Source organism: Columba livia, chromosome 30 (assembly GCF_036013475.1).
Source record: "Columba livia isolate bColLiv1 breed racing homer chromosome 30, bColLiv1.pat.W.v2, whole genome shotgun sequence".
NCBI classification, from domain to species: Eukaryota; Metazoa; Chordata; class Aves; order Columbiformes; family Columbidae; genus Columba; species Columba livia.
Window position 1 is genome coordinate 1,164,391 of NC_088631.1, and position 27,826 is coordinate 1,192,216.

At 63.1% G+C, this 27,826-nt stretch overlaps 1 protein-coding gene across 1 annotated transcript; it reads left to right on the forward strand.

Annotated features, from left to right (window-relative positions):
• EPHX3 (epoxide hydrolase 3) lies at window positions 1-27,330 on the forward strand. Its single transcript, XM_065043956.1, has 6 exons — window positions 1-548; window positions 4,471-4,556; window positions 9,489-9,805; window positions 16,400-16,503; window positions 24,934-25,082; window positions 27,083-27,330. Exons 1-6 carry the CDS (start codon window positions 303-305, stop codon window positions 27,309-27,311), a joined length of 1,131 nt encoding a protein of 376 aa, XP_064900028.1. The 5' UTR covers window positions 1-302; the 3' UTR covers window positions 27,312-27,330.
• Window positions 27,331-27,826: the final 496 nt, after the last annotated feature.

Below are 27,826 nucleotides of genomic sequence, written 5' to 3' on the forward strand. Positions count from 1 at the left end.
CCACCATGGGGATGGGGCCACCATGGGGATGAGACAGCCTGGTGACATGGGACCTTAATGACTTGGGACATGGGGACATCTTGATGACATGGGGCCCTGGTGATGGGGCCACCATGGGGATGTGACACCCTGGTGACATGGGACCCTGGTGCCATGGGACATGGGGACACCCTGGTGACACGGTCACCATGGGGATGTGCCACGTGCCATGGGGACACCCTTGTGCCACGTGACCCCGGTGCCACGTGACCCTGCTTCCCCAGCCACCCCCCCGTGTCCCCAGGTGTCCCCAGGTGTCCCCAATGCTGCTGTCGCTGTGCTGGCTGCTGCTGGCCCCCACCCGCCTCCTGCTGGCCCTGCGGCGCCTGCTGGCCCGCCTGGGGGTGGCGGTGGCCGCAATGGCCGCCGGGGCGGCCTATGGGCTGTGGGGGGTGTTGCTGCTGCTGCGCCGCGGCCCCCGCTGCACGTTCTGGTGGCGCCTGCGGGACAGACCCCCCCCCGGCCTGGCCGATGGTACCTTCGGGGAGCACGGCTACCTGCGCCTCAAGGTGGGGGGTGCGGGATTTGGGGGGGCTGAGGGGGTCTTGGGGGTTAATGGGGGGTCTGGGGGCTTGGGGGAGGGTCTGGCGGTTTTTGGGGGAGTCCTTGAGGGTTAATGGGGGTCTTGGGGATGTCGGGGGGCTTGGGGAGGTCTGGGGGTTTTGGGGGGTCCGGGGGGGGAGTCTTGAGGGTTAATATGGGGTCTGGGGGAGGTCGGGGACTTGGGGGGTCATGAGGGTTAATTGGGGGTCTGGGGGGGGTCTGGGTGTTTGGGGGGGTCTGGGGGTTTTTGGGGGGAGTCCTGGGGGGGTCTTGAGGGTCAATTGGGGGTCAGGGGGCTTGGGGGGGTCTTGAGGGTTTTTGGGGGATCCAGGAGGCGTCTTGAGGGTTAATGGGGAGTCTGGGGGGGGTCGAGGGGATTGGGGGGGTCTGGGGGTTTTGGGGGTCCTGGGGGGAGTCTTGAGGATCAATTTGAGGTAGGGGGCTTGGGGGGAGTCTTGAGGGCTTTTGGGGGGTTCTTGGGGGTTAATTGAGGGTTGGGGGGCTTGGGGCATCTTGGGGATTAATGGGGGGTCTGGGGGAGGTCGAGGGGTTTGGGGGGGTCTGGGTTTTTTTTTGGGGGAGTCCTGGGGGGGTCTTGAGGGTTAATTGGGGGTCTGGGGGCTTGGGGGGGTCTTGAGGGTTTTTGGGGGGTCCAGGAGGCGTCTTGAGGGTTAATGGGGGGTCTGGGGGGTTAATGGGGGGTCTGGGAGAGGTCGAGGGATTTGGGGGGGTCTGGGGGTTTTGGGGGGTCCAGGGGGGGTCATGAGGGTTAATTGGGGGTCTGGGGGGGGTCTGGGGGTTTAGGGGGGTCTGGGGGTTTTTGGGGGAGTCCTGGGGGGGTCTTGAGGGTTAATTGGGGGTCAGGGGGCTTGGGGAGGTCTGGGGGTTTTGGGGGGTCCTGGGGGGAGTCTTGAGGGTTAATTGGGGGTCTGGGGGAGATCGGGGGACTTGAGGGGTCTTGAGGGTTTTGGGGGGTCCCGGGGTGATCTTGGGGGTTCATTGAGGGTTGGGGGGCTTGGGGGGTTTTGGGGAGTCCTGGGGGCTTTTGGGGAACCTGGGGGGTCATGAGGGATAATTGGGGGTCTGGGGGGGGTCTGGGGGTTTGGGGGGGTCTGGGGGTTTTGGGGAGTCCTGGGGGGGTCTTGAGGGTTAATTGGGGGTCTGGGGGCTTGGGGATGTCTGGAGGGTTTTGGGGGGTCCTGGGGGGGGTCTTGAGGGTTAATGGGGGGTCTGGGGGGGTTGGGGGGGCTTGGGGGGGTCTGGGGTTTTTGGGGTGTCCTGGGGGGAGTCTTGAGGGCTTTTGGGGGGGTCATGAGGGTTAATTGGGGGTCTGGGGGGGGTCTGGGGGTTTGGGGGGGGGTCTGGGGTTTTTTTGGGGGGAGTCCTGTGGGGGGTCTTGAGGGTTAATTGGGGGTCAGGGGGCTTGGGGGGGGTCTGGAGGGTTTTGGGGGGTCCAGGGGGGGTCTTGAGGGTTAATTGGGGGTCTGGGGGAGATCGGGGGACTTGAGGGGTCTTGAGGGTTTTGGGGGGTCCCGGGGTGATCTTGGGGGTTCATTGAGGGTTGGGGGGCTTGGGGGGGGGTTTGGGGAGTCCTGGGGGCTTTTGGGGAACCTGGGGGGTCATGAGGGTTAATTGGGGGTCTGGGGGGGGTCGGGGGGTTTGGGGGGGTCTGGGGGTTTTGGGGGGAGTCCTGGGGGGGGTCTTGAGTGTTAATTGGCAGTCAGGGGGCTTGGGGGGGTCTTGAGGGTTTTTGGGGGGTCCAGGAGGCGTCTTGAGGGTTAATGGGAGGTCTGGGGGAGGTCGAGGGGATTGGGGGGGTCTGGGGGTTTTGGGGGGTCCTGGGGGGAGTCTTGAGGATCAATTTGAGGTAGGGGGCTTGGGGGGAGTATTGAGGGCTTTTGAGGGGTTCTTGGGGGTTAATTGAGGGTTGGGGGGCTTGGGGGCATCTTGGGGGTTAATGGGGGGTCTGGGGGATGTCGGGGGGTTTGGGGGGGTCTGGGGGTTTAGGGGGGAGTCCTGGGGGGGTCATGAGGGTTAATTGGAGGGTCTGGGGGGGGGTCTGAGGGTTTAGGGGGGTCTGGGGGATTTGGGGGGAGTCCTGGGGGGGTCTTGAGGGTTAATTGGGGGTTTGGGGGGGTCTGGGGGTTTTTGGGGAGTCCTGGGGGGGTCTTGAGGGTTAATGGGGGTCTGGGGGATGTCGGGGGGCTTGGGGGGGTCTGGGGGTTTTGGGGGGTCCGGGGGGGAGTCTTGAGGGTTAATATGGGGTCTGGGGGAGGTCGGGGACTTGGGGGGTCATGAGGGTTAATTGGGGGTCTGGGGGTTTTGGGGGAGTCCTGGGGGGGTCTTGAGGGTTAATTGGGGGTCAGGGGGCTTGGGGGGGTCTTGAGGGTTTTTGGGGGGTCCAGGAGGCGTCTTGAGGGTTAATGGGGGGTCTGGGGGGTTAATGGGGGGTCTGGGAGAGGTCGAGGGATTTGGGGGGGTCTGGGGGTTTTGGGGGGTCCAGGGGGGGTCATGAGGGTTAATTGGGGGTCTGGGGGGGGTCTGGGGGTTTAGGGGGGTCTGGGGGTTTTTGGGGGAGTCCCGGGGGGGGTCTTGAGGGTTAATTGGGGGTCTGGGGGGGGGGTCTGGGTGTTTGGGGGGGTCTGGGGGTTTTGGGGGGAGTCCTGGGGGGTCTTGAGGGTTAATTGGGGGTCTGGGGGCTTGGGGATGTCTGGAGGGTTTTTGGGGGGTCCTGGGGGGGGTCTTGAGGGTTAATGGGGGGTCTGGGGGTTTTGGGGGGTCCTGGGGGGAGTCTTGAGGGCTTTTGGGGGGTCTTGGGGGTTAATTGAGGGTTGGGGGGCTTGGGGTGTCTTGAGGGTTAATGGGGGGTCTGGGGGAGGTCGGGGGGTTTGGGGGGGTCTGGGGTTTTTTTGGGGGGAGTCCTGGGGGGGTCTTGAGGGTTAATTGGGGGTCTGGGGGGGGTCTGGGGGTTTAGGGGGGGTCTGGGGGATTTGGGGGGAGTCCGGGGGGGTCTTGAGGGTTAATTGGGGGTCTGGGGGTTTGGGGGGGTCTGGGGGTTTTTGGGGAGTCCTGGGGGGTCTTGAGGGTTAATATGGGGTCTGGGGGAGGTTGAGGGACTCGGGGGGTCTTGAAGGTTTTTGGGGAGTCCCGGGGGGGTCATGAGGGTTAATGGGGGGTCTGGGGGGGGTCTGGGTGTTTGGGGGGGTCTGGGGGTTTTGGGGGGAGTCCTGGGGGGGTCTTGAGGGTTAATTGGGGGTCAGGGGGCTTGGGGGGGTCTTGCGGTTTTTGGGGGAGTCCCGGGGGGGGTCTTGAGTGTTAATGGGGGGTCTGGGGGATGTCAGTGGGTTTGGGGAGGTCTGGGGGTTTTGGGGGGTCGTGGGGGGAGTCTTGAGGGTTAATTGGGGGTCTGGGGGAGATCGGGGGACTTGGGGGGTCTTGAGGGTTTTGGGGGGGTCCTGGGGTGATCTTGGGGGTTCATTGAGGGTTGGGGGGCTTGGGGGAGTTTTGGGGAGTCCTGGGGGCTTTTGGGGAACCTGGGGGGTCATGAGGGTTAATTGGGGGTCTGGGGGATGTCGGGGGGCTTGGGGGCATCTGGGGGTTTTGGGGGAGTCCTGGGGGGGTCTTGAGAGTTAATTGGGGGTCTGGGGGCTTGGGGATGTCTTGAGGGTTTTTTGGGGGGTCCAGGGGGGTCTTGAGGGTTAATGGGGGGTCTGGGGGATGTCGGGGGGCTTGGGGGGGTCTGGGGGTTTCTGGGGGGGCCCCAGGGGGGTGGTGAGATTTGGGGGGTCTCGGGGGGATTTGGGGGTAGGGGGCGGGGTTATGTGGGGGGGGGGTCAATTTAGGGGGGTGGGGGAAGAACCCACTGACACCCCCATTGTCCCCCCCCAGGAATCGGGGCTGCGTCTGCACTACGTCACTCGGGGTCCCCCCGACGCCCCATTGATGCTGCTGCTGCACGGGTTCCCCCAGAACTGGTGGGTGTCCCCAAGGGTGTCACCACTGTCCCCTCCCAGGGCTGGGGGTGTCCCCAAGGGAGGTGACACTGACCACCACCCCCCAATGTCACCACTGTCCCCTCCACAGGGCTGGGGGTGTCCCCACGGGTGTCACCACTGTCACCTCCCAGGGCTGGGGGTGTCCCCATGGGTGACACTGCTGTCACCTCTCCCAGAACTGGTGGGTGTCCCCATGGGTGGCACTGCTGTCACCTCTCCCAGAACTGGTGGGTGTCCCCATGGGTGGCACTGCTGTCACCTCCCAGGGCTGGGGGTGTCCCCAAGGGAGGTGACACTGACCACCACCCCCCAATGTCACCACTGTCCCCTCCCAGGGCTGGGGGTGTCCCCATGGGTGACACTGCTGTCACCTCCCAGGGCTGGGGGTGTCCCCAAGGGTGGCACCGATGTCACCTCCCAGGGCTGGGGGTGTCCCCGTGGGTGTCACCATTGTCACCTCTCCCAGAACTGGTGGGTGTCCCCAAGGGTGGTGACACTGACCACCACCCCCCAATGTCACCACTGTCCCCTCCACAGGGCTGGGGGTGTCCCCAAGGGTGACACCGATGTCACCTCCCACAGAACTGGTGGGTGTCCCCAAGGGTGACACTGCTGTCACCTCCCAGGGCTGGGGGTGTCCCCATGGGAGGTGACACTGACCACCACCCCCCAATGTCACCACTGTCCCCTCCCAGGGCTGGGGGTGTCCCCAAGGGTGACACTGCTGTCACCTCCCCAGGGCTGGGGGTGTTCCCAAGGGAGGTGACACTGACCACCACCCCCCAGTGTCACCACTGTCCCCTCCCCAGGGCTGGGGGTGTCCCCAAGGGTGACACTGCTGTCACCTCCCAGGGCTGGGGGTGTCCCCAAGGGTGACACTGCTGTCACCTCCCAGGGCTGGGGGTGTCCCCAAGGGTGGTGACACTGACCACCACCCCCCAATGTCACCACTGTCCCCTCCCCAGGGCTGGGGGTGTCCCCAAGGGTGTCACCGCTGTCACCTCCCAGAGCTGGGGGTGTCCCCATGGGTGACACTGCTGTCACCTCCCAGGGCTGGGGGTGTCCCCAAGGGAGGTGACACTGACCACCACCCCCCAGTGTCACCACTGTCACCTCCCCAGGGCTGGGGGTGTCCCCAAGGGTGACGCTGCTGTCATCTCCCAGGGCTGGGGGTGTCCCCAAGGGAGGTGACACTGACCACCACCCCCCAATGTCACCACTGTCCCCTCCCCAGGGCTGGGGGTGTCCCCAAAAGTGTCACCGCTGTCACCTCCCAGGGCTGGGGGTGTCCCCAAGGGAGGTGACACTGACCACCACCCCCCAGTGTCACCACTGTCCCCTCCCCAGGGCTGGGGGTGTCCCCAAAAGTGTCACCACTGTCCCCTCCCAGGGCTGGGGGTGTCACCAAGGGTGGCACCGCTGTCACCTCCCATGGCTGGGGGTGTCCCCAAGGGTGACACCACTGTCACCTCCCAGAGCTGGGGGTGTCCCCAAGGGTGACACCACTGTCACCTCCCAGGGCTGGGGGTGTCCCCAAGGGTGACACTGCTGTCACCTCCCAGGGCTGGGGGTGTCCCCGTAGGTGACACTGCTGTCACCTCCCAGGGCTGGGGGCGTCCCCAAGGGAGGTGACACTGACCACCACCCCCCAGTGTCACCACTGTCCCCTCCACAGGGCTGGGGGTGTCCCCATGGGTGACACTACAGCCACCTCCCCAGAACCAGTGGGTGTCCCCATGGGTGTCACCACTGTCACCTCCCCAGAACTGGGGTGTGTCCCCATGGGTGACACTACAGCCACCTCCCCAGAACCAGTGTGTGTGTCCCCAGAACCGCTGGGTGTCCCCGTGGGTGACACCACTGTCCCCTCCCCAGAACCATTGGGTGTCCCCAGAACCATTGGGTGTCCCTAGGGGAGGTGACACCACCCACCACCCCATGGTGACACCACAGCCACCTCCCCAGAACTAGTGTGTGTGTCCCCAGAACCGCTGGGTGTCCCCATGGGTGACACCACTGTCACCTCCCCCAGAACCACTGGGTGTCCCCAGAACCACTGGGTGTCCCCATGGCTGACACCACTGTCACCTCCTCCAGAACCGCTGGGTGTCCCCATGGGTGACACCACTGTCCCCTCCCCAGAACTGCTGGGTGTCCCTAGGGGAGGTGACACCGCCCACCACCCCATGGTGACACCACAGCCACCTCCCCAGAACTAGTGTGTGTGTCCCCAGAACCGCTGGGTGTCCCCAGAACCACTGGGTATCCCCATGGCTGACACCACTGTCACCTCCTCCAGAACCGCTGGGTGTCCCCATGGGTGACACCACTGTCACCTCCCCAGAACTGGGGGGTGTCCCCATGGGTGACACCACAGCCACCTCCCCAGAACTGCTGGGTGTCCCTAGGGGAGGTGACACCGCCCACCACCCCATGGTGACACCACAGCCACCTCCCCAGAACCAGTGTGTGTGTCCCCAGAACCACTGGGTGTCCCCATGGGTGACACCACTGTCACCTCCCCCAGAACCACTGGGTGTCCCCAGAACCACTGGGTGTCCCCATGCCTGACACCACTGTCACCTCCTCCAGAACCACTGGGTGTCCCCAGAACCACTGGGTGTCCCCATGCCTGACACCACTGTCACCTCCTCCAGAACCACTGGGTGTCCCCAGAACCACTGGGTGTCCCCATGCCTGACACCACTGTCACCTCCCCCAGAACCAGTGGGTGTCCCCAGAACCAGTGGGTGTCCCCATGGGTGACACCACTGTCCCCTCCCCAGAACCGCTGGGTGTCCTCAGAACCATTGGGTGTCCCTAGGGGAGGTGACACCGACCACCACCCCATGGTGACACCACAGCCACCTCCCCAGAACCAGCAGGTGTCCCCAGAACCGCTGGGTGTCCCCAAAACCTGTGGGTGTCCCCCTGGGTGACACCACTGTCCCCTCCCCAGAACCGTTGGGTGTCCTCAGAACCATTGGGTGTCCCTAGGGGAGGTGACACCGCCCACCACCCCATGGTGACACCACAGCCACCTCCCCAGAACCAGTGGGTGTCCCCAGAAACGGTGGGTGTCCCCATGGGTGACACCACTGTCCCCTCCCCAGAACCGTTGGGTGTCCCCAGAACCGCTGGGTGTCCCTAGGGGAGGTGACACCACCCACCACCCCATGGTGACACCACAGCCACCTCCCCAGAACCAGTGTGTGTGTCCCCAGAACCGCTGGGTGTCCCCATGGGTGACACCACTGTCACCTCCCCAGAACTAGTGTGTGTGTCCCCAGAACCGCTGGGTGTCCCCATGGGTGACACCACTGTCACCTCCCCCAGAACCACTGGGTGTCCCCAGAACCACTGGGTGTCCCCATGGCTGACACCACTGTCACCTCCTCCAGAACCGCTGGGTGTCCCCATGGGTGACACCACTGTCCCCTCCCCAGAACTGCTGGGTGTCCCTAGGGGAGGTGACACCGCCCACCACCCCATGGTGACACCACAGCCACCTCCCCAGAACTAGTGTGTGTGTCCCCAGAACCGCTGGGTGTCCCCAGAACCACTGGGTATCCCCATGGCTGACACCACTGTCACCTCCTCCAGAACCGCTGGGTGTCCCCATGGGTGACACCACTGTCACCTCCCCAGAACTGGGGGGTGTCCCCATGGGTGACACCACAGCCACCTCCCCAGAACTGCTGGGTGTCCCTAGGGGAGGTGACACCGCCCACCACCCCATGGTGACACCACAGCCACCTCCCCAGAACCAGTGTGTGTGTCCCCAGAACCACTGGGTGTCCCCATGGGTGACACCACTGTCACCTCCCCCAGAACCACTGGGTGTCCCCAGAACCACTGGGTGTCCCCATGCCTGACACCACTGTCACCTCCTCCAGAACCACTGGGTGTCCCCAGAACCACTGGGTGTCCCCATGCCTGACACCACTGTCACCTCCCCCAGAACCAGTGGGTGTCCCCAGAACCAGTGGGTGTCCCCATGGGTGACACCACTGTCCCCTCCCCAGAACCGCTGGGTGTCCTCAGAACCATTGGGTGTCCCTAGGGGAGGTGACACCGCCCACCACCCCATGGTGACACCACAGCCACCTCCCCAGAACCAGCAGGTGTCCCCAGAACCGCTGGGTGTCCCCAAAACCTGTGGGTGTCCCCATGGGTGACACCACTGTCCCCTCCCCAAACCGTTGGGTGTCCTCAGAACCATTGGGTGTCCCTAGGGGAGGTGACACCGCCCACCACCCCATGGTGACACCACAGCCACCTCCCCAGAACCAGTGGGTGTCCCCAGAAACGGTGGGTGTCCCCATGGGTGACACCACTGTCCCCTCCCCAGAACCGTTGGGTGTCCCCAGAACCGCTGGGTGTCCCTAGGGGAGGTGACACCACCCACCACCCCATGGTGACACCACAGCCACCTCCCCAGAACCAGTGTGTGTGTCCCCAGAACCGCTGGGTGTCCCCATGGGTGACACCACTGTCACCTCCCCAGAACTAGTGTGTGTGTCCCCAGAACCGCTGGGTGTCCCCATGGGTGACACCACTGTCACCTCCCCCAGAACCACTGGGTGTCCCCAGAACCACTGGGTATCCCCATGGCTGACACCACTGTCACCTCCTCCAGAACCGCTGGGTGTCCCCATGGCTGACACCACTGTCACCTCCCCAGAACTGGGGGGTGTCCCCATGGGTGACACCACTGTCCCCTCCCCAGAACCACTGGGTGTCCCTAGGGGAGGTGACACCGCCCACCACCCCATGGTGACACCACAGCCACCTCCCCAGAACCGCTGTGTATCCCCATGGGTGACACCACAACCACCTCCCCAGCACCCCCGGGCGTCCCCAGGGGAGGTGACACCACCCCCCCCACCAGTGTCCCCATTGTCCCCACAGGTTCTGCTGGCGCTTCCTGCTGCAGGAGCTGGGCGGCCGGTTCCGCGCCGTGGCGCTGGACCTGCGCGGCTACGGCGCCTCCGACAAACCCCACGGCCGCGACAGCTACCGCCTGGAGCTGCTGCTCGGGGACATCTGCGAGGTCATCGAGGCGCTGGGGACACCCCCCGCGCCGGGGGACACGGCGGCGTCACCCAAGTGCGTCCTGGTGGGACACGACTTCGGGGGCCTCCTGGCCTGGGAGGTGGCGCTGAGCCACCCGGCGCTGGTGGACAAGTTGGTGATCATGGCGGCGCCGCATCGCGCGTGGATGGCAGGTGACGTGGCCTTGGGGACGCCCCGGGGGTGGGGACGTGGTGGTGGCTCTGGTGGCATTGGGTGGCAGCTCTTGGTGATGGCATTGGGTGCCATCTGTCACTGGTTGTGGTGTTGGGCGCCATCTCTGGTGGCTGTGGCGTCAGGTCCCATCTCTTGGTGACACCATTGGGTGCCATCTCTTGGTGACACCATTGGGTGCCATCTGTCACTGGTTGTGTTTTTGGGCGCCATCTCTGGTGGCTGTGGTGTCAGGTCCCATAACTTGGTGACACCATTGGGTGCCATCTCTTGGTGACACCATTGGGTGCCATCTGTCACTGGTTGTGTTTTTGGGCGCCATCTCTGGTGGCTGTGGTGTCAGGTCCCATAACTTGGTGACACCATTGGGTGCCATCTCTTGGTGACACCATTGGGTGCCATCTGTCACTGGTTGTGTTTTTGGGCGCCATCTCTGGTGGCTGTGGTGTCAGGTCCCGTCTCTTGGTGACACCATTGGGTGCCATCTGTCACTGGTGATGGCATTGGGTGCCATCTGTCACTGGTTGTGTTTTTGGGCGCCATCTCTGGTGGCCATGACGTCAGGTCCCGTCTCTTGGTGACACCATTGGGTGCCATCTGTCACTGGTTGTGCTGTTGGGTGCCATCTCTGGTGACCGTGACATCAGGTCCCATCTCTTGGTGACACCATTGGGTGCCATCTGTCACTGGTGATGCCATTGGGTGCCATCTGTCACTGGTTGTGTTGTTGGGCGCCACCTCTGGTGGCTGTGGTGTCAGGTCCCATCTCTTGGTGACACCATTGGGTGCCATCATTACATCCATGCCATTGGGTGCCATCTCTGTTGGCTGTGACATCAGGTCCCATCTCTTGGTGATGCCGTTGGGTGCCATCTGTCACTGGTTATGCCATTGGGTGCCATCTCTGGTGGCCGTGACATCAGGTCCCGTCTCTTGGTGACGCCATTGGGCGCCATCTGCCATCACTGTGCCATTGGGTGCCATCTGCAATGGCCACACAGTTGGGTGCCATCTCTGTTGGGTTCACCATTGGGTGCCATCATTACATTCATGCCAATGGGTGCCATCTCTGTTAGGCACACCATTGGGTGCCATCTCTTGGTGACACCATTGGGTGCCATCTGTCACTGGTGATGCCATTGGGTGCCAACTGTCACTGGTCATGCTGTTGGGTGCCATCTCTGGTGACCGTGACGTCAGGTCCCATCTCTTGGTGACACCATTGGGTGCCATCTGTCACTGGTTGTGCTGTTGGGTGCCATCTCTGGTGACCGTGACATCAGGTCCCATCTCTTGGTGACACCATTGGGTGCCATCTCTTGGTGACACCATTGGGTGCCATCTGTCACTGGTTGTGCTGTTGGGTGCCATCTCTGGTGACCGTGACGTCAGGTCCCATCTCTTGGTGACACCATTGGGTGCCATCTCTTGGTGACACCATTGGGTTCCATCTGTCACTGGTGATGGCATTGGGTGCCATCTGTCACTGGTGACACCATTGGGTGCCATCTGTCACTGGTTGTGTTGTTGGGTGCCATCTCTGGTGGCTGTGACATCAGGTCCCATCTCTTGGTGACACCATTGGGTGTCATCTGTCACTGGTCATGCCGTTGGGTGCCATCTCTGGTGGCTCTGACATCAGGTCCCATCTCTTGGTGACACCATTGGGTGCCATCTGTCACTGGTGATGCCATTGGGTGCCATCTGTCACTGGTTGTGTTGTTGGGCGCCATCTCTGGTGGCCGTGACGTCAGGTCCCGTCTCTTGGTGACACCATTGGGTGCCATCTCTTGGTGACACCATTGGGTGCCATCTGTCACTGGGGATGCCATTGGGCACCATCTCTGGTGGCCATGACGTCAGATCCCATCTCTTGGTGATGCCATTGGGTGGCATCTGCCATCACTGTGCCATTGGGTGCCATCATTACATCCAAGCCACTGGGTGCCATCTGCAATGGCCACACAGTTGGGTGCCATCTCTGTTGGGTTCCCCATTGGCTGCCAGTTGCCATTGTCATGCCATTGGGTGCCATCGTTACATTGATGCCAATGGGTGCCATCTCTGTTAGGCACACCATTGGGTGCCATCTCTTGGTGACACCATTGGGTGCCATCTGTCACTGGTGATGCCATTGGGTGCCATCTGTCACTGGTCATGCTGTTGGGTGCCATCTCTGGTGGCCATGACATCAGGTCCCATAACTTGGTGACACCATTGGGTGCCATCTCTTGGTGACACCATTGGGTGCCATCTGTCACTGGTGATGCCATTGGGTGCCATCTGTCACTGGTTGTGTTGGTGGGTGCCATCTCTGGTGGCCGTGACATCAGGTCCCATCTCTTGGGGACACAACTAGGTGCTATCACTACATCCATGCCTTTGGGTGCCATCTCTGTTGGCTGTGACATCAGGTCCCATCTCTTGGTGACGTCATTGGGTGCCATCTGCCATCGTCGTGCCATTGGGTGCCATCGTTACATCCATGCCGTTGGGTGCCATCTCTGGTGGCCACACCATTGGGTGCCATCTCTTGGTGACACCACTGGGTGCCATCTGTCACTGGTCATGCAATTGGGTGCCATCTCTGGTGGCCGTGACATCAGGTCCCATCTCTTGGTGATGCCATTGGGTGCCATCTGAGATCACCGTGCCATTGGGTGCCATCGTTACAGCCATGCCATTGGGTGCCATCTCTGGTGGCCGTGACATCAGGTCCCATCTCTTGGTGATGCCATTGGGTGCCATCTGAGATCACCGTGCCATTGGGTGCCATCGTTACATCCATGCCATTGGGTGCCATGTCTGGTGGCCGTGACATCAGGTCCCATCTCTTGGTGATGCCATTGGGTACCATCTGAGATCACCGTGCCATTGGGTGCCATCGTTACATCCATGCCATTGGGTGCCATGTCTGGTGGCCGTGACATCAGGTCCCATCTCTTGGTGATGCCATTGGGTGCCATTGTTACATCCATGCCGTTGGGTGCCATCTCTCATGGCCAATGCCATTAGGTGCCACCTTCTGACCACGCCATTGGGTGACACCTCTCTTGGTCACGCCATTGGGTGCCATCTCCAGTGACCACACCATTGGGTGCCACTGTTGGGTGCCACCTCCAATGACCACACCATTGGGTGCCACCATTGGGTGCCACCTCCAATGACCATGCCATTGGGTGCCACCTCCAATGACCACACCATTGGGTGCCACCATTGTTGGGTGCCACCTCCAATGACCGCACCATTGGGTGCCACCTCTCTTGGTCACACCATTGGGTGCCATCTCCATGACCGTGCCATTGGGTGCCACCGTTGGGTGCCATCTCCAATGACCACACCATCGGGTGCCACCGTTGGGTGCCACCTCCAATGACCATGCCATTGGGTGCCACCATTGTTGGGTGCCACCTCCAATGACCACGCCATTGGGTGCCACCTCTCTTGGTCCCACCATTGGGTGCCATCTCCAATGACCATGCCATTGGGTGCCACCGTTGGGTGTCATCTCCAATGACCACACCATTGGGTGCCACCATTGTTGGGTGCCACCTCCAATGACCACACCATTGGGTGCCACCTCTCTTGGTCATGCCATTGGGTGCCATCTCCATGACCGTGCCATTGGGTGCCACCGTTGGGTGCCATCTCCAATGACCACACCATCGGGTGCCACCGTTGGGTGCCACCTCCAATGACCATGCCATTGGGTGCCACCATTGTTGGGTGCCACCTCCAATGACCACACCATTGGGTGCCACCTCTCTTGGTCATGCCATTGGATGCCCTCTCCATGACGGTGCCATTGGGTGCCACCGTTGGGTGCCACCTCCAATGACCACGCCATTGGGTGCCACCATTGTTGGGTGCCACCTCCAATGACCACGCCATTGGGTGCCACCATTGTTGGGTGCCACCTCCAATGACCACACCATTGGGTGCCACCTCTCTTGGTCCCACCATTGGGTGCCATCTCCAATGACCACACCATTGGGTGCCACCATTGGGTGCCACCTCCAATGACCATGCCATTGGGTGCCACCATTGTTGGGTGCCACCTCCAATGACCACGCCATTGGGTGCCACCTCTCTTGGTCATGCCATTGGGTGCCATCTCCATGACCGTGCCATTGGGTGCCACCGTTGGGTGCCACCTCCAATGACCACACCATTGGGTGCCACCGTTGGGTGCCATCTCCAATGACCATGCCATTGGGTGCCACCATTGTTGGGTGCCACCTCCAATGACCGCACCATTGGGTGCCACCTCTCTTGGTCACGCCATTGGGTGCCATCTCAAATGACCACACTATTGGGTGCCACCTCTCATGGCCAGTGCCATTGGTTGCCACCTCCAATGACCACACCATTGGGTGCCATCTCCAATGACCACACCATTGGGTGCCATCTCCAATGACCACACCATTGGGTGCCACCATTGTTGGGTGCCACCTCCAATGCCCACGCCATTGGGTGCCACCTCTCTTGGTCCCACCATTGGGTGCCATCTCCAATGACCATGCCATTGGGTGCCACCGTTGGGTGCCATCTCCAATGACCACACCATCGGGTGCCACCGTTGGGTGCCACCTCCAATGACCATGCCATTGGGTGCCACCATTGTTGGGTGCCACCTCCAATGACCACGCCATTGGGTGCCACCTCTCTTGGTCATGCCATTGGGTGCCATCTCCATGACCGTGCCATTGGGAGCCACCGTTGGTTGCCATCTCCAATGACCACACCATCGGGTGCCACCGTTGGGTGCCACCTCCAATGACCATGCCATTGGGTGCCACCATTGTTGGGTGCCACCTCCAATGACCGCACCATTGGGTGCCACCTCTCTTGGTCACGCCATTGGGTGCCATCTCAAATGACCACACTATTGGGTGCCACCTCTCATGGCCAGTGCCATTGGTTGCCACCTCCAATGACCACACCATTGGGTGCCATCTCCAATGACCACACCATTGGGTGCCACCATTGTTGGGTGCCACCTCCAATGACCACGCCATTGGGTGCCACCTCTCTTGGTCCCACCATTGGGTGCCATCTCCAATGACCATGCCATTGGGTGCCACCGTTGGGTGCCATCTCCAATGACCACACCATCGGGTGCCACCGTTGGGTGCCACCTCCAATGACCATGCCATTGGGTGCCACCATTGTTGGGTGCCACCTCCAATGACCACGCCATTGGGTGCCACCTCTCTTGGTCATGCCATTGGGTGCCATCTCCATGACCGTGCCATTGGGTGCCACCGTTGGGTGCCACCTCCAATGACCACACCATTGGGTGCCACCGTTGGGTGCCATCTCCAATGACCATGCCATTGGGTGCCACCATTGTTGGGTGCCACCTCCAATGACCGCACCATTGGGTGCCACCTCTCTTGGTCACGCCATTGGGTGCCATCTCAAATGACCACACTATTGGGTGCCACCTCTCATGGCCAGTGCCATTGGTTGCCACCTCCAATGACCACACCATTGGGTGCCATCTCCAATGACCACACCATTGGGTGCCACCATTGTTGGGTGCCACCTCCAATGACCACACCATTGGGTGCCACCTCTCTTGGTCATGCCATTGGATGCCATCTCCATGACCGTGCCATTGGGTGCCACCGTTGGGTGCCACCTCCAATGACCATGCCATTGGGTGCCACCATTGTTGGGTGCCACCTCCAATGACCACGCCATTGGGTGCCACCATTGTTGGGTGCCACCTCCAATGACCACACCATTGAGTGCCACCTCTCTTGGTCCCACCATTGGGTGCCATCTCCAATGACCATGCCATTGGGTGCCACCGTTGGGTGCCACCTCCAATGACCACACCATTGGGTGCCACCTCTCTTGGTCCCACCATTGGGTGCCATCTCCAATGACCACACCATTGGGTGCCACCATTGGGTGCCATCTCCAATGACCACACCATTGGGTGCCACCATTGTTGGGTGCCACCTCCAATGACCACGCCATTGGGTGCCACCTCTCTTGGTCCCACCATTGGGTGCCATCTCCAATGACCACACCATTGGGTGCCACCGTTGCGTGCCACCTCCAATGACCACACCATTGGGTGCCACCTCTCTTGGTCACGCCATTGGGTGCCATCTCCAATGACCACACCATTGGGTGCCACCTCTCATGGCCAATGCCGTTGGGTGCCACCTTCTGACTACGCTATTGGGTGCCACCTCTCATGGCCAGTGCCATTGGGTGCCACCTCCAATGACCACACCATTGGGTGCCATCTCCAATGACCACACCATTGGCTGCCACCATTGTTGGGTGCCACCTCCAATGACCACACCATTGGGTGCCACCTCTCTTGGTCCCACCATTGGGTGCCATCTCCAATGACCACACCATTGGGTGCCACCATTGGGTGCCATCTCCATGACCACACCATTGGGTGCCGTATCACATCCCACCTCCTGGCCAATGCCACCATGTTCCACCTCCCGTGGCCAACGCCGTTGGGTTCCCAATCTCACAGCCATCCCATGAGGTGTCACCTGTGGCGGTGGCACCCATGGGTGACACGGGTGTCCCCCCCGGCGCAGATTTCACCGCCTGCCACCCCAGCCAGCTGCTGCGCTCCAGCTACGTGTTCCTGTTCCAGCTGCCATGGCTGCCCGAGCTGCTGCTGGCGCTCGCCGACTTCCAGGTGGGTCCCCACGCTGTCCCCACGCTGTCCCCACGCTGTCCCCACGCTGTCCCCATGGCCCCACGCTGTCCCCTGTCACCTCCTGTCCCAAACCAGCCCAAGCAGATGGACCATCCCCATGTCCCCACCTTGTTCCCTTGGCCCACCTCGGCTCTACGTCCTCATCTTGTCCCCATGTCCCCTCCTTGTCCCCATGTCCCCACCTTGTCCCCATGTACCCCCTTGTCCCCTTGTCCCCACCTCATCCACATGTCCTCGCCTTGTCCCCATGTCCCCACCTTGTCCCCACATCCCCAACTCGTCCCCATGTCCCCACTTCATCCCCATGTCCCCTCCTTGTCCCCATGTCCCCACCTTGTCCCCACATCCCCAACTTGTCCCCATGTCCCCACTTCATCCCCATGTCCCCTCCTTGTCCCCATGTCCCCACCTTGTCCCCACATCCCCAACTTGTCCCCATGTCCCCACTTCATCCCCATGTCCCCTCCTTGTCCCCATGTCCCCACCTTGTCCCCACATCCCCAACTTGTCCCCATGTCCCCACTTCATCCCCATGTCCCCTCCTTGTCCCCATGTCCCCACCTTGTCCCCACATCCCCTCCTTGTCCCCATGTCCCCACTTCATCCCCATGTCCCCTCCTTGTCCCCATGTCCCCACCTTGTCCCCACATCCCCAACTTGTCCCCATGTCCCCAATTCATCCCCATGTCCCCTCCTTGTCCCCATGTCCCCACCTTGTCCCCATATCCCCAACTTGTCCCCATGTCCCCACTTCATCCTAATGTCCCCTCCTTGTCCCCACATCCCCAACTTGTCCCCATGTCCCCACTTCATCCCCATGTCCCCTCCTTGTCCCCATGTCCCCACCTTGTCCCCACATCCCCAACTTGTCCCCATGTCCCCACTTCATCCCCATGTCCCCTCCTTGTCCCCATGTCCCCAACTTGTCCCCACATCCCCAACTTGTCCCCATGTCCCCAATTCATCCCCATGTCCCCTCCTTGTCCCCATGTCCCCACCTTGTCCCCATATCCCCAACTTGTCCCCATGTCCCCACTTCATCCCCATGTCCCCTCCTTGTCCCCATGTCCCCACCTTGTCCCCACATCCCCAACTTGTCCCCATGTCCCCACTTCATCCCCATGTCCCCTCCTTGTCCCCATGTCCCCACCTTGTCCCCACATCCCCAACTTGTCCCCATGTCCGCACTTCATCCCCATGTCCCCTCCTTGTCCCCATGTCCCCAACTTGTCCCCATGTCCCCAATTCATCCCCATGTCCCCTCCTTGTCCCCATGTCCCCACCTTGTCCCCATGTACCCCCTTGTCCCCTTGTCCCCACCTCATCCCCATGTCCTCGCCTTGTCCCCATGTCCCCACCTTGTCCCCACATCCCCAACTTGTCCCCATGTCCCCACTTCATCCCCAATTGTCCCCTCCTTGTCCCCATGTCCCCACCTTGTCCCCACATCCCCAACTTGTCCCCATGTCCGCACTTCATCCCCATGTCCCCTCCTTGTCCCCATGTCCCCAACTTGTCCCCATGTCCCCAATTCATCCCCATGTCCCCTCCTTGTCCCCATGTCCCCACCTTGTCCCCATGTACCCCCTTGTCCCCTTGTCCCCACCTCATCCCCATGTCCTCGCCTTGTCCCCATGTCCCCACCTTGTCCCCACATCCCCAACTTGTCCCCATGTCCCCACTTCATCCCCAATTGTCCCCTCCTTGTCCCCATGTCCCCACCTTGTCCCCACATCCCCAACTTGTCCCCATGTCCGCACTTCATCCCCATGTCCCCTCCTTGTCCCCATGTCCCCACCTTGTCCCCACATCCCCAACTTGTCCCCATGTCCCCACTTCATCCCCATGTCCCCTCCTTGTCCCCATGTCCCCAACTTGTCCCCATGTCCCCAATTCATCCCCATGTCCCCTCCTTGTCCCCATGTCCCCTCCTTGTCCCCATGTCCCCAACTTGTCCCCATGTCCCCACTTCATCCCCATGTCCCCACCTTCTCCCCACATCCCTATCTCATCCCCTTGTCCCCACCTTGTCCCCACCTCATCCCCCCCTTGTCCCCATGTCCCCACCTCATCCCCACATCCCCCCCTTGTCCCCTTGGCCACTCCCTGTCACCTCCTGCCTCAACTCAACCCAAGATGCCCCATCCCCATGTCCCCACCTTGTCCCCATGTCCCCACTTCATCCCCATGTCCCCACCTTGTCCCAATGTCCCCACCTCATCCCCATGTCCCCACTTCATCCCCATGTCCCCACCTCATCCCTATGTCCCCAACTTATCCCCATGTCCCCACCTTGTCCCCATGTCCCCATTTCATCCCCTTGTCACCACCTTGTCCCCACATCCCTAATTTGTCCCCATGTCCCCACCTTGTCCCCATGTCCCCACTTCATCCCCATGTCCCCTCCTTGTCCCCATGTCCCCACCTTGTCCCCACATCCCCAACTTGTCCCCATGTCCCCAATTCATCCCCATGTCCCCTCCTTGTCCCCATGTCCCCTCCTTGTCCCCATGTCCCCACCTTGTCCCCACATCCCCTTGTCCCCATGTCCCCACTTCATCCCCATGTCCCCTCCTTGTCCCCATGTCCCCACCTTGTCCCCACATCCCCTTGTCCCCATGTCCCCACTTCATCCCCATGTCCCCACCTTGTCCACATGTCCCCAATTGTCCCCATGTTCCCACCTCGTCCCCATGTCCCCACTTCATCCCCACCTTGTCCCCATGCCCCCAACTTGTCCCCATGTCCCCACTTCACCCCCATGTCCCCACCTTGTCCCCACATCCCCAACTTGTCCCCATGTCCCCACCTTGTCCCCATGCCCCCAACTTGTCCCCATGTCCCCACCTTGTCCCCATGTCCCCACTTCATCCCCATGTCCCCACCTTGTCCCGATGACTCCACATCATCCCCATGTCCCCACCTTGTCCCCACATGCCCAACTTGTCCCCATGTCCCCTTCCTGTCCCCTCCTGTCCCACGCCCCCCAGCGCCTCCTCCAGACCCTCTTTCGGAGCACCCCCTGCGTCCCTTGTCCCATTGGTTGTCCCCGTGTCCCCCCACGTCCCTCATCCCATTGGGGTGTCCCCGTGTCCCCCCGCGTCCCTCGTCCCATTGGTTGTCCCCGTGTCCCCCCATGTCCCTCATCCCATTGGGGTGTTCCCGTGTCCCCCCATGTCCCTCGTCCCATTGGTTGTCCCCGTGTCCCCCCATGTCCCTCATCCCATTGGTTGTCCCCGTGTCCCCCCGCGTCCCTCGCCCCATTGGGTTGTCCCTTTGTCCCCCCGTGTCCCTTGTCCCATTGGTTGTCCCCGTGTCCCCCCACGTCCCTCATCCCATTGGTTGTCCCCGTGTCCCCCCGTGTCCCTCACCCCATTGGTTGTCCCCGTGTCCCCCCGCGTCCCTCACCCCATTGGGTTGTCCCTTTGTCCCCCCGTGTCCCTCGTCCCATTGGTTGTCCCCGTGTCCCACCCGCGTCCCTTGTCCCATTGGTTGTCCCCGTGTCCCCCCGCGTCCCTCATCCCATTGGGGTGTCCCCGTGTCCCCCCACGTCCCTCGTCCCATTGGTTGTCCCCGTGTCCCCCCGCGTCCCTCGTCCCATTGGTTGTCCCCGTGTCCCCCCGCGTCCCTCGTCCCATTGGGGTGTCCCCGTGTCCCCCCACGTCCCTCGTCCCATTGGTTGTCCCCGTGTCCCCCCGCGTCCCTCGTCCCATTGGTTGTCCCCGTGTCCCCCCGCGTCCCTCGTCCCATTGGTTGTCCCCGTGTCCCCCCGCGTCCCTCGTCCCATTGGGGTGTCCCCGTGTCCGCCCACGTCCCTCATCCCATTGTTTGTCCCCGTGTCCCCCCGTGTCCCTCGTCCCATTGGTTGTCCCCATGTCCCCCCGCGTCCCTCATCCCATTGGTTGTCCCCGTGTCCCCCCACGTCCCTCGTCCCATTGGTTGTCCCCATGTCCCCCCGCGTCCCTCATCCCATTGGTTGTCCCTGTGTCCCCCCGCGTCCCTCATCCCATTGGGGTGTCCCCGTGTCCCCCCCGCGTCCCTCGTCCCATTGGGGTGTCCCCGTGTCCCCCCACGTCCCTCGTCCCATTGGGTGTCCCCGTGTCCCCCCGCGTCCCTCGTCCCATTGGTTGTCCCCGTGTCCCCCCGCGTCCCTCGTCCCATTGGGGTGTCCCTGTGTCCCCCCACGTCCCTCGTCCCATTGGTTGTCCCCGTGTCCCCCCACGTCCCTCGTCCCATTGGGGTGTCCCCGTGTCCCCCCGCGTCCCTTCGTCCCATTGGGTGTCCCCGTGTCCCCCCGCATCCCTCGTCCCATTGGGGTGTCCCCGTGTCCCCCCATGTCCCTCGTCCCATTGGGGTGTCCCCGTGTCCCCCCGCGTCCCTCACCCCATTGGGGTGTCCCCGTGTCCCCCCCGCGTCCCTCACCCCATTGGGTTGTCCCTGTGTCCCCCCGCATCCCTCGTCCCATTGGGGTGTCCCCGTGTCCCCCCGCGTCCCTCATCCCATTGGTTGTCCCATTGTCCCCCCGCGTCCCTCGTCCCATTGGTTGTCCCCGTGTCCCCCCGCGTCCCTCATCCCATTGGTTGTCCCCGTGTCCCCCCGCATCCCTCGTCCCATTGGGGTGTCCCCGTGTCCCCCCATGTCCCTCGTCCCATTGGGGTGTCCCCGTGTCCCCCCGCGTCCCTCACCCCATTGGGGTGTCCCCGTGTCCCCCCCGCGTCCCTCATCCCATTGGTTGTCCCCGTGTCCCCCCGCATCCCTCGTCCCATTGGTTGTCCCCGTGTCCCCCCCGCGTCCCTCACCCCATTGGGTTGTCCCTGTGTCCCCCCGCATCCCTCGTCCCATTGGGGTGTCCCCGTGTCCCCCCGCGTCCCTCATCCCATTGGTTGTCCCATTGTCCCCCCACGTCCCTCGTCCCATTGGGTGTCCCCGTGTCCCCCCGTGTCCCTCGTCCCATTGGTTGTCCCCGTGTCCCCCCGCGTCCCTCGTCCCATTGGTTGTCCCTGTGTCCCCCCGCATCCCTCGTCCCATTGGTTGTCCCCGTGTCCCCCCGCGTCCCTCGTTCCATTGGTTGTCCCCATGTCCCCGCACGTCCCTCGTCCCATTGGGGTGTCCCTGTGTCCCCCTGCGTCCCTCGCCCCATTGGGTTGTCCCTTTGTCCCCCCGTGTCCCTCATCCCATTGGTTGTCCCCGTGTCCCCCCACGTCCCTTATCCCATTGGTTGTCCCCGTGTCCCCCCGTGTCCCTCGTCCCATTGGTTGTCCCCGTGTCCCCCCATGTCCCTTATCCCATTGGGGGGTCCCCCCGCGTCCCTCATCCCATTGGTTGTCCCTTTGTCCCCCCGCGTCCCTTGTCCAATTGGGGTGTCCCCGTGTCCCCCCATGTCCCTCATCCCATTGGGTGTCCCCGTGTCCCCTCACGTCCCTCGTCCCATTGGTTGTCCCCGTGTCCCCCCGCGTCCCTCGTCCCATTGGGTGTCCCCGTGTCCCCTCACGTCCCTCGTCCCATTGGTTGTCCCCGTGTCCCCCCGCGTCCCTCATCCCATTGGGGTGTCCCCGTGTCCCCCCGCGTCCCTCGTCCCATTGGGGTGTCCCCGTGTCCCCCCGCGTCCCTCGTCCCATTGGGTTGTCCCTTTGTCCCCCCGTGTCCCTTGTCCCATTGGTTGTCCCCGTGTCCCCCCGCGTCCCTCGTCCCATTGTTTGTCCCCGTGTCCCCCCGCGTCCCTCATCCCATTGGTTGTCCCCGTGTCCCCCCACGTCCCTCACCCCATTGGGTTGTCCCTTTGTCCCCCCGTGTCCCTTGTCCCATTGGGTGTCCCCGTGTCCCCCTGTGTCCCTTGTCCCATTGGGTGTCCCCGTGTCCCCCCGCGTCCCTCATCCCATTGGTTGTCCCCGTGTCCCCCCGCGTCCCTCGTCCCATTGGTTGTCCCCGTGTCCCCCCGTGTCCCTCATCCCATTGGTTGTCCCTGTGTCCCCCCACGTCCCTCGCCCCATTGGGGTGTCCCTTTGTCCCCCCGTGTCCCTTGTCCCATTGGTTGTCCCCGTGTCCCCCCGCGTCCCTCGTCCCATTGGGGTGTCCCCGTGTCCCCCCATGTCCCTCGTCCCATTGGGGTGTCCCCGTGTCCCCCCTCGTCCCTCACCCCATTGGGTTGTCCCTTTGTCCCCCCGTGTCCCTTGTCCCATTGGTTGTCCCCGTGTCCCCCCACGTCCCTCGTCCCATTGGGGTGTCCCCGTGTCCCCCCGCGTCCCTCGTCCCATTGGTTGTCCCCGTGTCCCCCCATGTCCCTCATCCCATTGGGGTGTCCCCGTGTCCCCCCACGTCCCTAATCCCATTGGGGTGTCCCCGTGTCCCCCCGCGTCCCTCGTCCCATTGGTTGTCCCCGTGTCCCCCCGCGTCCCTTGCCCCATTGGGGTGTCCCTTTGTCCCCCCGTGTCCCTTGTCCCATTGGTTGTCCCCGTGTCCCCCCGCGTCCCTCGTCCCATTGGTTGTCCCCGTGTCCCCCCGTGTCCCTCGTCCCATTGTTTGTCCCCGTGTCCCCCCACGTCCCTTGTCCCATTGGTTGTCCCCGTGTCCCCCCGTGTCCCTCATCCCATTGGTTGTCCCCGTGTCCCCCCGCGTCCCTCGCCCCATTGGGTTGTCCCTTTGTCCCCCCGTGTCCCTTGTCCCATTGGTTGTCCCCGTGTCCCCTCACGTCCCTCGTCCCATTGGTTGTCCCCGTGTCCCCCCGCGTCCCTCATCCCATTGGGGTGTCCCCGTGTCCCCCCGCGTCCCTCGTCCCATTGGGGTGTCCCCGTGTCCCCCCGCGTCCCTCGTCCCATTGGGTTGTCCCTTTGTCCCCCCGTGTCCCTTGTCCCATTGGTTGTCCCCGTGTCCCCCCGCGTCCCTCGTCCCATTGTTTGTCCCCGTGTCCCCCCGCGTCCCTCATCCCATTGGTTGTCCCCGTGTCCCCCCACGTCCCTCACCCCATTGGGTTGTCCCTTTGTCCCCCCGTGTCCCTTGTCCCATTGGGTGTCCCCGTGTCCCCCTGTGTCCCTTGTCCCATTGGGTGTCCCCGTGTCCCCCCGCGTCCCTCATCCCATTGGTTGTCCCCGTGTCCCCCCGCGTCCCTCGTCCCATTGGTTGTCCCCGTGTCCCCCCGTGTCCCTCATCCCATTGGTTGTCCCTGTGTCCCCCCACGTCCCTCGCCCCATTGGGGTGTCCCTTTGTCCCCCCGTGTCCCTTGTCCCATTGGTTGTCCCCGTGTCCCCCCGCGTCCCTCGTCCCATTGGGGTGTCCCCGTGTCCCCCCATGTCCCTCGTCCCATTGGGGTGTCCCCGTGTCCCCCCTCGTCCCTCACCCCATTGGGTTGTCCCTTTGTCCCCCCGTGTCCCTTGTCCCATTGGTTGTCCCCGTGTCCCCCCACGTCCCTCGTCCCATTGGGGTGTCCCCGTGTCCCCCCGCGTCCCTCGTCCCATTGGTTGTCCCCGTGTCCCCCCATGTCCCTCATCCCATTGGGGTGTCCCCGTGTCCCCCCACGTCCCTAATCCCATTGGGGTGTCCCCGTGTCCCCCCGCGTCCCTCGTCCCATTGGTTGTCCCCGTGTCCCCCCGCGTCCCTTGCCCCATTGGGGTGTCCCTTTGTCCCCCCGTGTCCCTTGTCCCATTGGTTGTCCCCGTGTCCCCCCGCGTCCCTCGTCCCATTGGTTGTCCCCGTGTCCCCCCGTGTCCCTCGTCCCATTGTTTGTCCCCGTGTCCCCCCACGTCCCTTGTCCCATTGGTTGTCCCCGTGTCCCCCCGTGTCCCTCATCCCATTGGTTGTCCCCGTGTCCCCCCGCGTCCCTCGCCCCATTGGGTTGTCCCTTTGTCCCCCCGTGTCCCTTGTCCCATTGGTTGTCCCCGTGTCCCCCCACGTCCCTCATCCCATTGGTTGTCCCCGTGTCCCCCCCGCGTCCCTCATCCCATTGGGGTGTCCCCGTGTCCCCCCACGTCCCTTGTCCCATTGGTTGTCCCCGTGTCCCCCCGCGTCCCTCGTCCCATTGGTTGTCCCCGTGTCCCCCCGCGTCCCTTCGTCCCATTGGTTGTCCCCGTGTCCCCCTGTGTCCCTCATCCCATTGGGGTGTCCCCGTGTCCCCGCACGTCCCTCGTCCCATTGGGGTGTCCCCGTGTCCCCCCATGTCCCTTATCCCATTGGTTGTCCCCGTGTCCCCCCACGTCCCTCATCCCATTGGTTGTCCCCGTGTCCCCCCACGTCCCTCGTCCCATTGGGTGTCCCCGTGTCCCCCCGCGTCCCTCGTCCCATTGGGGTGTCCCCGTGTCCCCCCATGTCCCTCGTCCCATTGGGGTGTCCCCGTGTCCCCCCGCGTCCCTCATCCCATTGGTTGTCCCTTTGTCCCCCCGCGTCCCTTGTCCAATTGGGGTGTCCCCGTGTCCCCAGCTGATCCGGACGGTGCTGACGTCCCCGTGGTCGGGGATCCGGGACCCCGCGCGGCGCCTGAGCAGCCGCGAGCTGGAGTGCTACCTGTTCGGGCTGGCGCAGCCCGGGGGGCTCAGCCCCCCAGTGCACTACTACCGCAACCTCTTCCGGTGGGGGGCACGGGGGGGAAAATGGGTGGGGGGTCATGGGTGGGGGACATGGGTGGGAGACATGGGTGGGGGGTCATGGGGGGGGGACATGAATGGCTCATGGGTGGGGGATATGGGAGGGGGGTCTTGGGTGGGGGACATGAATGGCTCATGGGTGGGGGATATGGGTGGGGGGTCATGGGGGGGGGACATGAATGGCTCATGGGTGGGGGACATGGGTGGGGGTAATGGGTGGGGGGACATGAATGGCTCATGGGTGGGGGACATGGGTGGGGGTAATGGGTGGGGGGACATGAATGGCTCATGGGTGGGGGGTCATGGGTGGGGGGTCATGTGGGGGGGACATGAATGGCTCATGGGTGGGGGATATGGGTGGGCAACATGGGTGGGGGACATGGGTGGGAGGTCTTGGGTGGGGGACATGAATGGCTCATGGGTGGGGGATAGGGGTGGGGGGTCATGGATGGGGGACATGAATGGCTCATGGGTGGGGGTCATGGGTGGGGGAAAATGGGTGGGGGGTCATGGGTGGGGGACATGAGTGGGGGACATGGGTGGGGGTCATGGGTGGGGGGTCATGGGGGGGGACATGAATGGCTCATGGGTGGGGGTCATGGGTGGGGGGTCTTGGGTGGGGGACATGGGTGGGGGACATGAATGGCTCATGGGTGGGGGGTCATGGGGAGGGGACATGGGTGGGGGACATGAATGGCTCATGGGTGGGGGAAAATGGGTGGGGGACATGGGTGGGGGACATGGGTGGCTCATGGGTGGGGGACATGGGTGGGGGGTAATGTGGGGGGGACATGAATGGCTCATGGGTGGGGGTCATGGGTTGGGGAAAATGGGTGGGGGACATGGGTGGGGGTCATGGGTGGGGGACATGAATGGCTCATGGGTGGGGGACATGGGTGGGGAGTCATGGAGGGGTCATGGATGGGGGACATGGGTGGGGGTTCATGGGTGGGGGTCATGGGTGGGGGTTATGGGTGGGGGGGGTCATTGGTGGGGGACATGAGTGGGGGGAACATGGGTGGGGGGACATGGGTGGGGGGTTGTGAGTGGGGGGACATGGGTGGGGGGTCATGGGTGGGGGGGCTCATGGGTGGGGGGACAAAATGGGGGTCATGGGTGGGGGGGGTCATTGGTGGGGGACATGAGTGGGGGGAACATGGGTGGGGGGACATGGGTGGGGGGTTGTGAGTGGGGGGACATGGGTGGGGGGTCATGGGTGGGGGGGCTCATGGGTGGGGGGACACAATGGGGGTCATGGGTGGGGTACATGGGTGAGGCATCATGGGTTGGGGGTCATGGGTGGGGGGTCATGAGTGGGGGTCACCCTCTGTTTTGGGTGTCCCCCCCTTTGGCTGCTCCATTGGGGCTCCTATTGGGTTCCCCCATTTCGGGGTCCCCATTGGATGCTCCCATTGGGTTCTCCCATTTCGGGGTCCCCATTGGGTGCTCCCATTGTGTTCCCCATTTCGGGATCCCCATTGGATGCTCCCATTGGGTTCTCCCATTTCAGGGTCCCCCTTGGGTGCTCCCATTGAGTTCCCCATTTCGGGGTCCCCATTGGGTGCTCCCATTGGGTTCTCCCATTTCGGGGTCCCCATTGGGTGCTCCCATTGGGTTCCCCATTTCGGGGTCCCCATTGGGTGCTCCCATTGGGTTCCCCCATTTCGGGGTCCCCATTGGGTGCTCCCATTGGGTTCCCCATTTCGGGGTCCCCATTGGGTGCTCCCATTGAGTTCCCCATTTCGGGGTCCCCATTGGGTGCTCCCATTGGGTTCTCCCATTTCGGGGTCCCCATTGGATGCTCCCATTGGGTTCTCCCATTTCGGGGTCCCCATTGGGTGCTCCCATTGGGTTCCCCATTTCGGGGTCCCCATTGGGTGCTCCCATTGGGTTCCCCCATTTCGGGGTCCCCATTGGGTGCTCCCATTGGGTTCCCCATTTCGGGGTCCCCATTGGGTGCCCCCCAACCCTTCCCCTCCCCCCAGGGACACCCCGATGCCGCGCGAGCCGCCCCCTCCCCCCACGCTGCTGCTTTGGGGCTCCAGGGACCGGTTCCTGGACCCCGCCCTCGGCCCCGCCCTCTTCCGGAGGCTCCGCCCCTCTGCCCGCCTGCACGTGCTGCCCGGCGCCAGCCATTGGCTGCCCGAAGAAGAGCCCCGCCTCCTGGCGCACCTCATTGGACAGTTCCTGGAGGGGGGGGAGGAGCATCCCTAGCGGCACCAATTGGGGGGGGGGGGGGGGGAATAAACGTCATTGGGGGGTGACCCAACATCTGGGGTGGGGGGTGTCAGTATGGGGGGGTTTTTAGGGGGGGGGTGACCCAACATCTGGTTGGGGGGTTTCAGTATTGGGGTTGGGGGGAGGTCATAGGGTGGTGATCCAACATCTGGGAGGGGGGGTCAGTATGGGGGGCGTGGTGATTGGGGGGTGACCCAACATCTGGTTGGGTGGGGGGCAGTATAGGGGTGAGGTCATGGGGGGTGACCCAATATATGGGTGGGGGTGTAAATATTGGGGGGATCATTGCGGGGGTGGGGGGGTGACCAACATCTGGATGAGGGTCCCTGTATCTGGGTGGGGGTGTCGTGATTGGGGTGTGACCCAACATCTGGTGGGGGGGGGCAGTATGGGGGGTGAGGTCATAGGGGGTGAACCAATATATGGGTGGGGGTGTAAATATTGGGGGGATCATTGCGGGGGGGGGGGAACACAACATCTGGATGAGGGTC